The 17,713-nt window shown below is 38.6% G+C and overlaps 3 protein-coding genes across 3 annotated transcripts; 1 reads left to right on the top strand and 2 right to left on the bottom strand.

Moving 5' to 3' along the window:
• Positions 1-914: 914 nt before the first annotated feature.
• On the bottom strand, positions 915-1,684 carry LOC148690350 (uncharacterized). The gene has a single exon (XM_088685523.1). The coding sequence runs from the start codon at positions 1,576-1,578 to the stop codon at positions 1,075-1,077; it is 504 nt and encodes a 167-aa protein (XP_088541649.1). The 5' UTR covers positions 1,579-1,684; the 3' UTR covers positions 915-1,074.
• Positions 1,685-3,363: 1,679 nt separating this feature from the next.
• LOC137732851 (Fasciclin-like arabinogalactan family protein) lies at positions 3,364-4,804 on the bottom strand. The gene has a single exon (XM_068472114.2). It carries the CDS (start codon positions 4,718-4,720, stop codon positions 3,653-3,655), a length of 1,068 nt encoding a protein of 355 aa, XP_068328215.2. The 5' UTR covers positions 4,721-4,804; the 3' UTR covers positions 3,364-3,652.
• A 1,168-nt stretch (positions 4,805-5,972) lies between these two features.
• MAA3 (P-loop containing nucleoside triphosphate hydrolases superfamily protein) lies at positions 5,973-16,812 on the top strand. The gene is made up of 20 exons (XM_068480671.2): positions 5,973-6,278; positions 6,383-6,557; positions 6,689-6,831; positions 7,065-7,298; positions 7,682-7,873; positions 8,116-8,151; positions 8,379-8,464; positions 8,659-8,706; positions 9,583-9,694; positions 9,768-9,873; positions 10,963-11,060; positions 11,963-12,055; positions 12,132-12,224; positions 13,098-13,151; positions 13,286-13,344; positions 13,438-13,522; positions 14,285-14,656; positions 15,195-15,317; positions 15,410-15,499; positions 16,024-16,812. Exons 1-20 carry the CDS (start codon positions 6,177-6,179, stop codon positions 16,231-16,233), a joined length of 2,511 nt encoding a protein of 836 aa, XP_068336772.2. The 5' UTR covers positions 5,973-6,176; the 3' UTR covers positions 16,234-16,812.
• Positions 16,813-17,713: the final 901 nt, after the last annotated feature.

Raw genomic sequence — 17,713 nt, 5'->3', positions numbered from 1 at the left:
ACTGTTATGGCCAGCTCGCGTAATGTCCTACCGTAAATGGACTCGGAACTCTTTGAAGAAGACTTTGTCAAGTAGTGAGCGTTACCATTGTCAAGTATGTCGAGGTTCAGTAGGACTAGACATAGATTTGACCTAGCTTGGTAGTTACAAGGTTGAACCCTGGACTAGCAGGCCGCTTTGCAGCTTATCCATGAACCCTAGTTTTTGTCAAATTATCAGAGACAGGCTAAAGGTTTACTTCCAACAACATTGATATTGTCTCCAAGTTGGTAATTACCACTGCACAATCTGTCAGGTGCGGGGTTTTATCACAAAAGGTCTCGATATTAATTGAAGTGGGATTAGGATATTTAAACTCTTCTTTTCTTAGAGATGCTGTCGCTGTGGGATAACTCAACAGTTTCTAACCGGGAGAACCCTCGCCGAAGTTTTTCTGTTTCTTTTTGTGGCAAAACCCCAAGTTTCTGTGTTTAATTCTGGCTTGGAGCAACTCAAATATCACCACTGCGGTTGTTGTTGCTTACACAGCCGTATAGCAACCTTTTGGGTTTATCTTTTAGTACAGTCCAGCTGGATTTACGAACTGCTTGCTATATGACACGCTCCAACCCGGATATCCAGATAGAACCGTAGATTAGGTCATGTTGGCCGACACCTATAACTTCAAGGTAGGCCTACCAAAAGTTTTGGCATAATTAGCCTTAAAAAGTGATTAAAACCAACCCGCATAAAGAGTAATTCGCAATTGTTTAACAAGAGAACATCCCCAAAGCCCCGCAACCTTAAAAAGTGAGTCTCAGACCCTCCGCTACAAACATGTTCATAATTCACTGATCTCGGTCGGGTGCAAAGATAAATGTTACTAATCAACTTGTTATATAACATAATTTACCGATATAGAGTACACAGATGAATATTCTTAATCAACTTTTTATATAACATAATTTACGAACTTAATCAACTGAGTTACAAGCCCCCGTACTATAAAACCACCACAAGAACCACCACCACCATTCCCACCTCAAAGTTGCAAGCAAGCTCCAAATTAAATTAGACATAAATTAATAATGTTGTTCAACTTGAACGTGACGATGCATGTCCGCTCATCCTCATCCTCTTCCTCTTCCTGTTAAGATTATTAAGAGGCTCCGTCAGCTCGTACAGCTCCGAAATGGATCCAAATCTTTTCTTCCTGACCTGCCCCAACCCCAAACTTACTCCATCTTCAGTCAATAAAATTTTCTGGGATTTGGACGACGAAGACGACGACAACGACACCTGATCGCGATGACCATCACGAACAGCAGCTGCTTTGCTTTTAGCATCAGTACTAGTGATTTCTTCGTTGCCGGTATGGTGGTAATTAGACATCACGGATGCTGCTGATCCTCCGCCGCTGATGGTGGTGGTGCTGAGCTGTACGAGAAGCTCAATCGCCTTCATTTCCAACTCGGAGAAACCATCCGGAAGCATCAGATCCATCATCGTCGTCCCAATTGGACTACTCTTTCTGCTCTTGGAGCTGCTTCTTCCTGCTCCTGCTGCTGCCGCTTCCGGTGTTGTTTTTGATTTCGCCATTTCTTTCGAGTGCTGCCAATAACTCTAACGAAAATTTGAATTGAACAAAACCAAGCTGCCGTTTCCTTTATTTATATACGCAAAGAAAGTCGGTCTTTTTATTTTAATATTATTTCGATTTTTTTTATTTTTTATTTGTTTTGTTTTCTTACCTGGATTAGGATTTAGGAGGGGACAAATCAATGTCTTGTTCATTACTTCTTCTACTTCCACAAGGAGTTGTGAAATTACCATTTTAACCCTGGGCCATTTCTTTCGGCCTATATGCTCTCCTCCTCCTCCACCTCCTCCTCCTCCTTGCTTGGGCCTATGTTTGCATGTATGTAGTGTATTGTTTGGGTTAATTTGATCTTTCCTCATCTCACTCTTAACTAGTTAATTAATTTTTCCTTAAAAAAGAACCAGCTTGTGACTTTGTTACAACAGTCCACCATTCTGAGAGTTGAGAAAACTCATAGAGGTATTTCAACATCTCCCGACCACCATCATGCGATTCACCAGCGCCAGGAATCGAACCCAGGACGTGTCATATGAAATACGGGCCTGAAATTCATCAACAGTCATTGGATCACCTTGTGGTGGTTAATTAATTAGGAACTTTAACGAAAATCTCCCGGTACCGTTCATTTTAACGAAAAACCACATTTTAACACTAAAAAGTCAATCCTGGTACTGTTCACTTTATCCTTTATTTTGTCTTTATCATTAAAACTCAAAGTTTTCAAGTACCTTTCATTAGTTTTCCTTAATTAATTCCCCTCTCTATTTCTTTGTCATTTGTTCACTACTTGGTTAAATAAAGGCTAATTTAATTTACAATGCCTGAAAGTTCCTTAATTGTTTCAGGTAATAGGTTAACATCTCATATCATTGTCATATTACGAGGATTTGATAACCAACTTTTTTGTTAGTTTTTTGAAAACTAAAAACTGAAATATTATTTGATAACTATATTCAGTTTTCAAAAAAATAAAAAATGAAGACTATTTTCTTTAGTTTTTAAATTTTGGCCTTGAATTTGTACTTTTTAGTTTTCATTTAAAACTTCAGCTTTCGGAAATGGGTTTCAAGACTTAGGGTAAAATTCAGTAGCCAACATTGGTCACCAGATTATCGTACTCCATTTTCTTGTGTCGTTTATCCATTTTCTTGTGATTGAGGAAGGCTGCATAAGGGTTTATAAGAGGGTATTTTTAGTCTTTTCACACTCTAAAAATTTACATGCTAGCAAAGCCATTCAAGTCTTTCTATTTCCGCAAAGCCTATTCAAAATCCTTCTATATTGGACAAGCACATTTTAGCAAGTTAGCAACAATTCTAACACCATTTACTTAAGCCTCGGTTGGAAGTGCTTTTACAATGATTGAAAACGCTTTTGAAACCAATCATTAGTAAAAATGCAATTGAATTCTGGAAAAGTATTTGAAGTGTTTTTAGACTCTAAAACTTTCACAAAAAACGCCTTCAGTAATTTTAAAAGTATTTTCAAATGAGCTCTTATTCCTAACAAATAATGACAATTGACTTGACCGTAATTTCAAATATGTGTTGATTTAAAACACCTCCAACCCCAAAAGAAAAAGAAAGCAGCTACTACATAAATCACATTTACTATGCTCCTCCGGTATTACGCCAACATATTGTTAGATTTTCAATCAAAGACCAATTATTAGAATCTAATGACTAAATATATCGATATACGTACACTAAAGCATAGTAAAACTTAAGCACAAATATATACGAGACTAATTTCATGACTAGTTATAAGCTGAAAAACAAAATGAATACCCAAATTACGAATCAAACATATCCAATACTTTCTTTGTTTTTTTGCACAATATTCGAAAATCTCAATGTATCAATTGATCCACTTTCTGAAAATCGCCGCAACAAAACATAAAATTCGACAGAAATATTAGAATTCCGTACATGCGTAACGTCTGTCTGACATGTGAATTTTATTCAGAAATCATCACAGCTGTACGTCAAGTAAACTTTGTACAAGATCATCAGAGACCGTCGAGATTTTACCACGTGTCGATCGGATGTGGTGGGCCCGAGCGAGGAGCCTCCGTCAGGTCAGAACACGAACGACGCGGTGAACGCTGCTGTGATCGAACCCCGTCGCGCCGTCTGGCACGAAGCAGTCGATGGCCATCTCATCCAACGCTCCGCATTTCTCCAGCTTATTGATAACCTCCGGTTGCTCTTTCATCATCGACGGTTGAGACTCGCCGCCCATGATCTGGTCGGCGTCGGAGATCGCTTTCGATTTCTCCCGATCTGGAATTGCATTGATCTCCATCAACAAAACCCTAGCCCTCTCCGCCACGGAATCGGCCTTTAAAGGCGATTGTGCCGGTGCCGTCGCAGCCGCCGGAGAAATTTCGTCCTCTGGTACGGAAGCCGGCGAGATCTCGTGCCCTACATTGGGAGACGAAGACGGAGATCCAGTAGTCACCGGAGACGGTGCGATTTCCGGAGAGAAATTGAAATCCGTACGGTTTGAATCATCAGTAGTGGGCATGGGCTCGACCTTGGGAACCGGAGAGAGATTGAGATCCGTACGGTTGGAATCATCAGTAGTGGCCATGGGCTTGACCTTGGGAACCGGAGAGGGGGAACTGTAGGGAACGAGAGAGGCGAGGCTGACGATGCCTCCAAGGCCGTGAACCGCAACGTGGCGGGAGTAGAAGAGGCCGGGCAAAACAACATCGACTCCGCCGACTGAGAGAGGGCGGGTGGAGACGAGGCGGAGAGCGCTGGAGGGGAGGAGAGTGGGGAGGACCGAGCCGGCAGCGAGGGAGCGGAGGTTGAAGAGGGAGAGGCGGAGAGGGACGACGTGGAAGCGGAGGGTGTCGGTGTATGAGGAAGCGGGGAGCGTCATGTCGAGGGCGAAGAGGGAGGCGTCGGTGGGGGCGAAGATGGTGAAGGAGGCGTTGGCGGGGAGGGTGAGGAGGAGCCACTGGAGGTCGGAGGTGGCCATTGCGTTGCAGACGAGGTTGTAGCCGTGGCCGCTGAGCACTCGCTGCATCGACTCGTACTCACGGGTAGTGAGTGAAACGACGCCGCTCGGGGAGGCGACGAGAGCAAGAAGGAGGAGGACGGCGGTGAGGGAGATTGCACGGACGCTGGAAGCCATTGATTGGTAGTGGTGAGTCTAGCGAGCAAGAATCAAGCAATCAGGAAACGAAGGAATCGGTTTGGGGAGGACGAAATGGTTTTGGCGGGCTTTTTATTCTTGTTGTAACAACTTTTTCGTGCCTGCTGGTTGGTGGTTTTATTACGGATTTGCCATATGTCTCGATGACGATAATAGCCCTCCATCGTTACCCTGTTCAGCTTTTACTTAAAGAGTAGTTATGTCATTACACTTTCCTAATTAAACTGACACTCACACAGTCCCACTACCGGAAGAACGACGCCGTTGGGTCCGTTACAGTTTTCCATATTATTACGAAATTGCCACGCTGAACTCTCAGCAACGATTTCATCTTTGTTACACACAAAGGCTTGAAAACCGATAATTAATCATGCCACGCTAGACTATCAAACCCTTTTTTTACATCGACTAATGAAGTGTAAATCGAATCAAACGTGATTAGTTTGTTTTTAATTTTAATCATATGAAAACTCTTGTATTAATTTATTGTTTTTGTGTAATACTTGACATATTTTTATAATTAACGACGAGTGTTTTTGGTCCTTATGATGAATGAGAGATGATCGGTGGCAATGAGAAGTCTGATTCACCCAGTGTTCGGTCGTAAATAGTTCGTGAGACTGGCATACCAAAACTTTAAAGTGCTTAATAAGGGAAAAAACATAAATCGTGACTCTCCTGTCGATAAATAAGGACAGGCGATTAAAAATTTATACATAATTTTATTTTTGTACTGAAAGCTACTGCAACAATGTCTATTCATGTCATGTAAGTGTTTTTTGTTAACAGGTTGAGAAGGGTAGTGTGATCTACAAATATATTTTTACTTCTCACACACTTTTTCGATTTTCCATCATTAAATCGAATGAATTGAAGAAGATCAAAGATAAAAAATTAATAAGAGTGTACGAGAGGTAAAAATAGGAATGTGAATAACACTATTCATCAAGAAAAAACAAAATTTTTATGAAGTTGAAGTCTTTTCCCTCATAGTCACAAGACTGCTTTTTTGATTACCACTCTCGAATGGTGGAAATATTCAACATGCTATTTATCACTTTTGTATGAATTTAAATTTCAAAATTTATATCTATCCACTACACACTGTGTTAAAATTTAAATTTAACAATGATAAGTAAGATGTTAATATCGCCATCACGGTGAGCAAAAATATTCCAAGTGACGATACAGAATACATACTACTTGCCGTTTTTGACCCCATAATTCGGTTAATTAAATCGGACACAGAAAAGCATTATAAAAGTTAAAAACCCTCGTAGGAGTGGCAGACACAGAAAAACCCATCAGAATCTCCCTCCCTCCATTTTCTCTCCGACTCTTCTGTCTGCTCTCCGTCACTCTCAGCAATCAGCAGCCGTCTCTCCGCCGCCTCCACTCACTCTACCACTCTCTGTCTCTCTCTCCCTCCTTCTCTATGGCGGTGGACAAGGACAAGCTTCAGGAAGACGGTGCTATTGCCCGCTTCTACAGGATTATTCTCAGTTGGGACTATTTCCGTCTCAGAAAAGAGGCAAACGTAACTCTCTCTCTCTCTCTCTCTCTCTCTATATCTATACAAATGTATAAATATATGTGTTTGTTGTGTATTAAATTGATGAATTTGCATTGTTTGGGAAGCAGAAGCTGAAGGACAAGCAGCAGAAGAGTAAGGGGGAAGAAATAGTTTATGAGGGTTTAGGAATTGCAAAAGTGAAAGGCACCTACAAAGATGTGGATGACTATATCTCTACATATGAACCGCTTCTTTTCGAAGAAGTCAAAGCTCAGATTCTTCAGGAAAAAGACTTGGATGAATGTATTGCATTCACTTTCCTTTACCCTTTTCTGTTTGGTTTCCGAGAAAATTTGTTTACTACTCAATTTCATGTTGGTTTTGTGAATTAAGTCTCGCTCTTTTAATTTATTTGTATGTATGGAACAATGCAGTGGAAGACCCCAGGGAAAACTTGGTTGTCGAGTACACTGACGTGGACGGGTTTCACTTAGCAACCCTTACCCGCGACCAGGGTGACTTGGAAGAGAGCGGATCAATAACGCAGAATGATCTTTTGCTTCTTTCCGGACAAAAGGTAATTAGTTCAAGTTCAAATCTTGCTTGTCTCTGTTGCATTTATCCTATAGCTAAGCATTAGTGTTACATTTTCGGTAGTTCATTCTCCAACTTTTGAGAAATACCCGTGAAAAATAAAAATTTTGCCTTTAGCACGCCGCTACACTGACAGGACTTTAATCTTACCTTTTTGATTGTATGAGTTTATATAATGTAGGTTTCTTAATCTTTTGATGGGGTTTGTTATTGCAGCTTCAATGGGTAACGGATGGTAAAGAGAAGTATATCCAACCTCCATCTACCAAACATCCACGGGACTATGCTTTTGCATTGGTGGAAAGCCGCCAGGCAAGTTCTTTTAGGATTAGAATGTATTTGGGTGGAGAAGTCACTAATTTGGAGACAGATGCAGTTGAATGTCCTAGGCTGTTAAATGTGAAGTCTTTGGTGACTTCTACAGAACGACGGTTCTTTTACACTCTAAAGGTAAAGCGTTTCTTAAGAACTTACATATATTTTGCTGCATCATGATTTTTTTTCTTCGGGAGGAGATATTTTTTCTGTTGGGTATACTGATTGGAAAATATTGGAATTAACCTCTAGTATTGTGATAACATGGTTTTTAATTGATGTATATAGGTAATTTTATGTCTGAATGTTCAGTTAGAAAATCCTTGATCATTTTAAGTGGTTAAGCTATTCTTTTATATAAATAGCTTACAAGTGTAGAAAATTAATGCTTTTTAGTTTCTTCATGATAGGGAGTTTTTGGCTCAGTTGCCAACATGACCAGTTATTATAAATACCAGACCATAGTTGTTCAATATAAAGACAAAAATTCTTTTTCACTTATTCAATATATGTTTCAGATTTGCAGTTTATCAACTATTGCTCGTGAATATGTAGCTCTACGGTCAATTGGTTCTCTCCCTTTTAAGGATATAATTCTTGGAGCTGCTGAAAAAAATATCAATTCGGAAGGCCAGGCCTGGAAAATTTCTGGACCTCTGCAGGAATATATAAAAGAAAATCTTAATGAATCTCAACAAAACGCCATACAGGTAAGTTAATACTAAAAGTGTACATTTATGTATTAACTTCTTATGTATGATGCTCGCATGTTTGGGAGTTGTATATGCAATTTGGTTCTTTTGACGTTTTATAGACGTTGCTCATGCATTGTGGTCTTGTAGAAGTCCGTCGTCGGAGGTCCAAGTGTCCATATTTGTGCTTGGAGCTTTTTATCTGTTATTATTTGAATTTCGTATGAGGATTAGTGAAAGAAAATTATTATTTGCTGCAGGCCGGTCTATCGCGTAAACCATTTATCCTGATACAGGTATTCTTTTTAATCTTACTTCTAATTTCTTTTTTTGCCTTTTGTCAAATTATTATGGATGCATATAGAAGCTCGCTACTTCTTTTCATCTCATTGTGGTCTTATAAATGCATAAACAAGCTTGCTACTTCTTTTCATCTCATTATCTAGGTCATCTTTCTTAATAATTGTAAAAATGCATCTTAATGGATATATTTGGTGGATATTGATTTCAAGCTTCCATTTAGGGTCCTCCAGGAACAGGAAAGACACAAACTATCCTTGGGCTTCTTAGTGCCATTTTGCATGCTACTCCAGCAAGAATGAACTCCAGGTTAAAATATCAATCTGTCCAATTCTTGTAATGATTTTGTCAACTACATAAGAAAATCCAAGAAACTTGGAAAAAAAAATTGCCCTAGAAATTTAGACTCGTTTGTGATTGTAAGAAGTAAGAATTGAATATAACACATCTGCATTTTTCATATCAATTTTCTTTTGCTCATATGCAGCTTCCTTCTCTTGCAGGGGTGAGTCAACCATAAAGCGCCGGCCAAAGTTATCTAGAGAGGAGAAGTATGTGGTTACTTGCTCGGTTCTTTTTGTCTGGCTTATATACGGAATGTAGATATTGTCTCGAATGTCAATGTTTCTTTATGTGTTGCTTCTTTTCTTAGTTTATTAAGATTTTAAAGATGCCCAATGATGTAGTTCAGCAAGGGAAGGATTAAGTGGGATCATTCTCGTTGGAACTAGGAATAGCTCTGGTTGAAAAAACATAGGGCCTCAAACCTTAGAATTGTGAACCCCTCACAAGAAATAGGTAATCTTGAAATACTGTTCATTGCCTAGTTATGACCAACTTGCATGCTTCATACAGAGGCGCTACCGTGATATTTACCCTTCCACACGTTAGTACCCCATTGACTTTTTCCAAGGACGACCCTTTGACCGTTAGTTAATTTTTCCTAGGTACATTAAAGCTCTAGAACCTCTGAATCCAGTGAGACCTTGATATTTTCCAGATGTATTAATTCGCTTATTTGGCCTGCTATTATACTAAATCTCTGCTTGGGCTTGCTGAGCTTTTGGCCTACAAGATTAAAGTATTCACCAATTTAGTCTTTTCAATTCCTATCCCTCTGCCATGCGTAGGAAGACAAACAGTACCTCATTTAACCAAATGTGCTTAAATTTGCCAGCTATGAGCTACCCCACGCCAAACAAATTTCCTCTGAATCTCCTGGACACTACGCATTTAATTATTCATCACTGTTTAAAGTGGAATAATTGTGTACAATAATAATTTATCCAAATCAATGGTTTTAGCTATCTTGTAAATAGAGATTTTGAGTTTAACTCCAACATCACAACAGGTAGACAGTTCTTTTATGCTTATGTTATGTTCCATCCTGGTATTCAATGTCTAGTAATCTTTTGTACATTAATCAGATTCAAACATTGGATAAAAGCGTCTCCATGGCTTAGTGGTAGAAATCCTAGGGAGCAAATAATGCCTGTGGATGGTGATGATGGTGTTTTTCCGACCACTGGAAATGAGTTGGTAAGAGTAAATCTTTGCATTTGATTACTGTGATTTGAGATATTCCTGTTTTCTAAAACTATGCAATTTGCAGAAACCGGAAGTGGTCAATTCGAGTCGTAAATATCGTGTACGTGTCCTTGTGTGTGCTCCTTCAAACTCTGCACTCGATGAGATTGTTTTGCGTGTTCTAAACAATGGTACAATTTTTTTTTTCCCAGCATCCACATAATCTAGCATGATCCTTATCTTTGGCAACCGGAGTACATGTACACTACATTTGCATTTCTTTCCAGAACGTTTATATGTTTTTAAAAAAATTCTCTTGTTAGCTTGATTATTGAGTAGGAAACACATACATGTATAGAAATTATCCTGAGGTTAATAATAAGTAAACACTATGAATATTGCTTGCTGTGTAAATTTGATTCATGTTCCGATAGTATAATGCAGTAGTAGTAAATCATTGACTGTTTCTTATAAAAATTGTAAGTTGCGGGGGTGTTAGTGGAAACCCAGTCAAAACCGGTAGAAGAGCGAAAGGGAGCATTGGTTTGACAATAATGCCGCTTGAAAAGAGTACATGCTATGCACACAATGAACTTTTACAGCAATAATAACAGATTGGACAAGAAGGACCACATTGATGTGTGGAGGACCAACACGATGACTCTTAAAATGTCAGAGACTATTTGTAATAAAAACCAAAAATTAAATAGTTCATTTTAAGACATTGTACTTCTGCATGCTTATAATTACGAAATTTAAATGTTATTTTTTTAAGAAACACCGTCTATGGAAGTAATAAAGAAAAAGGTCGATAGCCTTTTAAAAAAATCCAATACTTCCGTTATCATCAAGAAAATAAACTTGAAGCATGACTTTGATTTATTATTCTAAGAAAAGAGTTTATGATGCTGATCGCACACCAACAAAATGCGTTAAGAACCTTAAGATAGCAGGTCATCAACACGTTAACCCATTTGTATGACCAAATGAATGAAACTCGAGGACATGTCATGTAGAGTTTTTTAGGTCCAATAAAATTATAAAAACACAACACTAAGGGCATAGTGGATAGATCATATAAGGGCATAGTCCACATATATATGGGTTAGGATCAGGGGACACCCAGCATGGCCTCAATATTGAGAAGTTGAATTTCTGATTATTGGTACTTGGTGTTTGGTTCCTCCTGCATTTGTTATGGTCTTTTCACATGAACATAGTTCTATTGATTTTCCATCCAGATGCAATAGTTCGTTCAAATGTATTCTGGTTTATTTCAGGAGTGCGTGATGAAAGTGACCATTCGTATAGCCCCAAAATTGTGCGGATTGGTCTTAAGGAACATCATTCTGTCCGTGCAGTCTCCATGAATGAACTGGTGTGTATTTGGCGGTAAATGAGGCAACATTGAGTTTCACTCTATAATTATTATCATCCTTGAACTAAGAGTACATGTAAATATTACTCATAATGTGTACAAGGTAAACCAAACCAAAAGGTGATTAATTTTAGTATACATCATTAACAGGCCTTTTAAAGGTTTATTTACTAAAATGGTTAAAATCGAAGGGTAATTAAATCGCAGATACTAGGGGCAGTTCCCCAGTTTTCTAGAAGAACCTAAGATTATGGTGAATAGTCTGTTAAGGAACACTGGGCTTTATGAGTCCCAAAACTTGCCCGATTGTGAAGCTCATTCAAAAAAATAACAGACGGAGCCTTAAGTAGAGGCTTTATCAATCCCAAAACCTGCCCAGTGGATGATTATTTGTCAAAGCACGGAGTTACACACTCCAAGCTCTTTTATAGTACGTAGAGTTAGTTTTTTCCTTACTCTTAACAGATTAACAAGTAAACTACCTTCCCATCAAATTTATTCTGGAAACCACCCCTTGCTTATCCTTGAAAGCCTAAGCCCTCTCTGTGCACTATACGGGAAGTCAGCATTTGTCCTGCTATTTAGATCCTTGATTCCAGACGATACCGCTTTCCATCCACTAGATGGGTTCCCCTGATGGTCTTTTCAATTACTCTGGAAAGAAGTTTACTCAAAGCCCATAGGCCAATTGATAAAAAGATATATAATACACACACACACACACATACATATATATATATATATATTTGTATATTTGTCAATTTACTTACGACTTCTGATAACAAAACATAGTAGAAGCTTCCCTACATTATAGTTGGTTGTGTTGTGTTGCTTGAACTTGATAAGAAAAGGTCTAAGGTAATATGTGTTTCTTGAAGTTGACCGAAAGATTCTTGTTGCAGGTAGAACGGAAGAAAGGAAGTATAGGAGGTGGTAAAGGCAGAGATGGAGGTGCTGAAAGGTTTCGAGCAGAAATTTTGGAGGAGTCTGTAATTGTATGCTACTTTGCATTTTGTTATAACTCAAGATTTAGACGTTTAGTTTCGCTTGTAATGTATGTATACATGGCAGGTGTTTTCTACCCTTAGCTTTAGTGGTTCAAGTCTTTTCAGCAAATGGAATCGAGATTTTGATGTTGTTATAATAGATGAAGCTGCACAAGCTGTAAGTTCATGTAATCCGTTATTTTATCTTTTTATAGTTCCTAGTTTGTACCTTTACTCCTTTCCCTCTTTCCTTTCTTGAAGACATTCTAAATGCGGAAGTGTAACTGTATATATTAATTAATGAATTCATCATCCATTAGGATTATTAATTTCATAAATCTTATTTGTTTTTCATTACTTATGTTTAGGCAGTCTATGTCCATGACCAATCTAGAGTATATAAATTGAGGGGCTCGCCCCTTGAGTAGTGCCCTTATGGGCAGGCTGCTCCATGGTGGACATGACTGCAGCCTCCACTCTTTATTTCTGAAAGTCTTTGTTTTTTAGTTGATTTGAAGTTTGAGTTTTCAACTCTTAAAACTTGGAGACGCCATGTTTTCAAAGTGTTGGCCATTGAGCACTGTTTATATGGTGTATATTTATTTTTGGGATGAATGAGGTTCTTTTTCTGTAATTGAAAAACTGTGATGGCTGTGCTTGATGGCATTATCTGTAAGGAGGAGATAAACAAATGTTTCGACAATCGAGACTATAATCAGAAGTGTTCAAGAGTAAACCGTTAGTATGGCTCATGAAAGCTTTATGTGTAACCTTTTTGTATGTCTTTCAAATTTATTGTCTTACGCAACTGTTCTGGTATCGTAGCAAAAGAAAAAAAAAATTAACTACCCTGATTGAATGGCTGGTCAAATAAGGTTACCACTACTTGTCTTATTTATTTGTTTTCAGCTGAAGACAATGCAATACTAAATATAAACTAGGAATTTATGGCTCTTGATAATTCTTGGGAGTGTTTATTCTTGTGTATGATTCTGTAAAGTTTCATCAACTGGAATAAAGTCTAATCGACTTCATGTTATGTATGATATAGGTGGAACCAGCGACTCTTGTTCCATTGACAAATGGATGCAAACAAGTATTTCTGGTAAATTATAATGCTATTACAGGGCTTTCTCATAATTTACCTTGTGTTATCAATTTACTTTATACTGTGCACCAATACTTGTGCTTAATATTTAGGCTTCAAGCCATTCTTAATTCTGAATTTTTAACGTTTAGATCGGTGACCCGGTTCAACTGCCAGCTACTGTAATTTCAACCGTTGCTAATAAACTCGGGTAAACTACGATATTGTGATGTATTTTCTCTGTCATTTTATTGAGTTATTGGTTAAATATCTGATTCTCTCACACTTGTTTTCCTGATTGAAGGTATGGAACGAGTTTGTTTGAGAGATTTCAGAGAGCTGGCTATCCAGTGACCATGCTGAAGATGCAGTATCGAATGCATCCAGAGGTTAGATCAGAAACATCCAACAAAGTTTATTGAAAAATATTTTATGTTGATGACCCATATTCTAATAACTTAGCTTCTGATAAACGTGGTGCACTCTTTCCTTCTATCTCGATGTTGCATTAGCTCAATGTCGCCTTTGATCTCTCCTCTGCAATATACTCCACGTCTCTTCTCTTCATGAGTGATTCTCATCGTTGAGATCTGTAACTTTTCTCGGGGGACAAATCTCCCATCACTTCTGCCGGGCAACCCTCTATTCCATCTAGCAGTATTTTCTTGTTGTAGATACCAATTGAACTTCGGTGACAACTTCCCATGGTCGGTGCCCGGGATTATGCTTGCCGAGGTTGTTGGTGCGGTTGTCAGTTCTGGCAACAAACCAGGCAGAACCGTGCCTGACAACCGGCAGCATAATGGGCTGGAACCGTGCCCAGCTCTAAGTTAGAGTACATGGTCCATTAAAAATGAATGTGAAAGTAATAACTATTATTGAATGAATAAGACATAACAATGTGAACTTCGTCTGGGCCTCAAATAAGAAGCATAGTAAATAATTTTATATCTATGATCCTGTATTCAGTTTTATTTGATATTAGACTCTCTGTGTGTCTCTCTCCCTATTTCATATTTCATAATTGGTAGGTTTACATTTCTATGTCTTTTATTTAGGTACTTGATTTTTGTCCATTTTTAAAATTGGAATTATGGCTCTTCTGTGGATATTTCAAAACCTTATATATTAAATAAAAAATTCCTGTGCAGATTAGGAGCTTTCCTTCTGCAGAGTTTTACTCGGAGTCATTGGAGGATGGTCCTAATATTATAGAGCAGACACAACGTTCTTGGCATGATTATCGATGCTTTGGACCCTTCTGCTTTTTTGACATGCATCAAGGGAAGGAATCCAAGCCCGAAGGAAGTGGTAGATCTGTTGTGAATGTTGCTGAGGTTGATTTTATCATGCTCTTGTATCATAATTTAGTGGATAAATATCCAGAGCTTAAATCAAGTCAGCGGTTCACGATTATATCCCCGTATCGTGGACAAGTAACTCTCTTGAAAGAACGTTTCAGAAGTACTTTCGGAGTGGAGTCTGACACATTCGTGGATATTACTACTATTGATGGTTGCCAGGTATCGTGACTCATTCTTTTATGGATTCCTTTGGAATTCTTCTCATTGCTAATAGACTTTGTTTTCTATTCAAAAGGTGATCAGACGTTTTTATTTTTAATACTTTGGAAGTTTTCAAGATCAGTTTTTTTGGTTGATGTAATACCGTGTTATGTAGAGCTGTCTAGATGTCAGAGTATCTAATTTTATGTTGCATAGATTTGTCAAGGTGCACGATATCTCATAATTTTCATCGAATTATACCACAAAATATGATATAAACGATGACGAGGAGGAAAAAGGGGTGGGAGGAGCTAATGTGACTGTTGGGGTATTTGTTAAACAGAAACATCAAATATTTTAACATTGGGGGTTATTACTGACACTGCACTCCTCAAGGTGCAATTTCTCTCTTATGGTTTAATAAGATACGGGTGCACAATGACCTTTTTGAAGTGCGAATAACTTCTCCCTGAACTTTTAGAGACAATTTTTTCCTATTATTCAACTTGCGAAAATTGAAATGTTTGAATAAATGATCTTTTAATGTTTTTCTCAGGGACGTGAAAAGGATGTTGCAATATTTTCATGTGTCAGGACAAACGAACATGGAAAAATTGGGTTTCTGTCTGATTTTCGGCGAATGAATGTTGCGATCACTAGAGCAAAATCTTCTGTCTTGGTCTGTTATCGTTCGAAGTTAAGAATGAAGTGTCAAGTACTGTCTTACTTCATGTAATATGCATTTACATATTGACCTCTTCTGTTAATCAGGTAGTGGGATCTGCATCAACATTAAGGAAGCGCGATGAGCATTGGAATAACCTTATCGAAAGCGCTGAAAAGAGGGATCGTTTGCTTAAGGTGAATATTCTTCCTGAGAACATGAAATCACACATTATTCATCACACCTCGTGCTCAATTTGGCCACACATCTGCTGTGATTGATTCATGTGTTTGGTTTTGTCCAACTGCATATGACGGTTCATGTTGCTAATATAGAATCGTAGGTTGAGCATCACACCAAGTTCTTAAATTTCTAGGTCCCACAACTTTTATGTTTTAGGCCGATTTTCCGTAACTTGTGGTGAGTAAGCTAGAGGAATAAATTGGTCCATGCATCATTTAGTATCAACTGCAACAAGCGCTACGTCAAGAACTTTACCACATCTCTCTTCATTTTATTGTTCTTTTGTTTCTCTCAGACATTGAATTTACTACATCTCTCTCCATTTTATTGTTCTTTTGTTTCTCTCAGACATCAAATCTGTCATCTCGTTCCAGCCCAATGATCTCTTTCCAGCCCAATACTGATCATTTATATGTATTCACAAACTTCTGATTCAATCGTATGACGTGTTCTGGCCATTTCTGTATTTGTAATGCAGGTCTCACAGCCATACGCTTCATTTTTCAGTGATGAGAATCTGGAAACCATGGCTATCAAGAAAGAATTCTCATTGGAGGAGGTTGAGAATGATGAGGTGGATAACTATGCAGGTTCATACAATTTTGGGGGTGCCGACCCGGCGGAGGGAGAGAACGATGATGGAGACGGGGGTATGGACATGGATGATGGAGGCAACGGCGATGACTGAGTATCGATATCACAATGTTGCTTAGGTCATATGGACCTGTGCGAGATGAAAGTCTCATGCACCGTTTTGAATGAGAAAGAAGTGAGGAATTCTCTTTTCGACTCTGACCCCCACTCCGGTTGTTTTTCTTTCTATTACTTCAAAAGGAGCTGCTTCAGCTTCAGCCACCCTAATTCTTTATATTCGTTTGGGAGGGAGACTTCTTGTGTAAGTTAAACTACCGTCAGCTATTTAGATGCGTCAAGCCCCCCCCTACATATACCGATTACTATTACAATGGAAAACATAGTTTTGTCTTAACTTCTATGCCGGTTATACCGACTACTATTACTGTCTCGTCTTCACTTGTAAGTGATACGTATCAAGTTTGACTTCTATGGATGTGTGGCCGCTCAAGCCTTCATTCCTTTAGATATAAAATAAATAGTATCAAAAAAATTTGTACTGGTTTTCACTAACATTGCTATTTAGGAGTTGTATTTTGTCTTATACGTAGAATTAACGTTTCTGATCAGAAACGTTAAGTTTTCTACTAAAGTTTAAGTGACAACCGTTACTGTTTCTTATAAGAACAGAAAATTAAGGGTGTGTTTGTTTGCCTTCACTAATTCTTCTTGGACTGGACTGGACTAGATATTAGTCTAATACCGTATTTGTTACACGTAGGAATAGATTTAATGAGATTAGAGCCAACTCGTCCCAACTAAGTCCTTCGTTAGAAAGTCTTAGTGAGACCCCCCAATAAGCACGGGATTGCTAAAACCGTTCGCGTCCTCGTCCAGTTGTTCTCCTACATCACTGAAAACGAGATGTATTCGTTTTCGGCTTTGCACTTCTTCAACTTCATAAAGGACGAGAGCGAACCCGAGTCTATCGTAGAAAGCTCTTCACTGCTGGCAGCATGGCCATTCACGTCGATTGGAGGAGAGGATGAGGGTGGGTCATCGGAGAAGAGAGGTTGGATGAAGAGACGATGGTGGGCTTGCGATTGGAGGTTTGATTCGGAGATGGAGGATTGCAATTACGCAGAGGTCTCATAGATTGATTCACTTCTTTGCAAGTGGTAAAAATCCTACCACTCTCAACATCAGCATGTTTGAATCTAAATTAGTTTGCCAGCTAGAATCAATTGGCCAACTAGTCAAATCCAGTTCGCTGGTCTAGTCTAATCCATTCCTGTCTAGTCTAGTCTAGTTCGCTATAATTGCTATTTTGCTTGAAAGCTCGCTTGAATTGTCTTGCCTTATCGGCCTAATAGAGCTTGCATTCGCATCTACTTGTTGGCAACTCATGTCGTGTACCGCCATGAATTTGACATATGGTGTTGGAATATTAGTTATTATTTGATTGTCTAGGTTTGGGTCACACCTATCTGATTAGGATTCTTTAGATTCTGCATTCTATAAACATAGCTTGTAGTTTAGTATGAGAATTAAGTCAGTTAAGATGTAGGCCTTAGTTTGTAGCCGTCTCTGCATTC

Source organism: Pyrus communis, chromosome 15 (assembly GCF_041283825.1).
Source record: "Pyrus communis isolate YQ-2024b chromosome 15, ASM4128382v1, whole genome shotgun sequence".
NCBI classification, from domain to species: Eukaryota; Viridiplantae; Streptophyta; class Magnoliopsida; order Rosales; family Rosaceae; genus Pyrus; species Pyrus communis.
This window is presented reverse-complemented; position numbering and strand designations above follow the sequence as displayed.

Excerpts from the sequence above, each read along its gene's own strand:
- MAA3 (XM_068480671.2), top strand. The coding sequence starts at position 6,177 with ATGGCGGTGGACAAGGACAAGCTTCAGGAAGACGGTGCTATTGCCCGC. Across the intron at positions 6,558-6,688 it reads GGAAAAAGACTTGGATGAAT|TGGAAGACCCCAGGGAAAAC; the intron begins GTATTGCATTCA and ends GGAACAATGCAG. Across the intron at positions 8,465-8,658 it reads CCAGCAAGAATGAACTCCAG|GGGTGAGTCAACCATAAAGC; the intron begins GTTAAAATATCA and ends CTTCTCTTGCAG.
- LOC148690350 (XM_088685523.1), bottom strand. The coding sequence starts at position 1,578 with ATGGCGAAATCAAAAACAACACCGGAAGCGGCAGCAGCAGGAGCAGGA.
- LOC137732851 (XM_068472114.2), bottom strand. The coding sequence starts at position 4,720 with ATGGCTTCCAGCGTCCGTGCAATCTCCCTCACCGCCGTCCTCCTCCTT.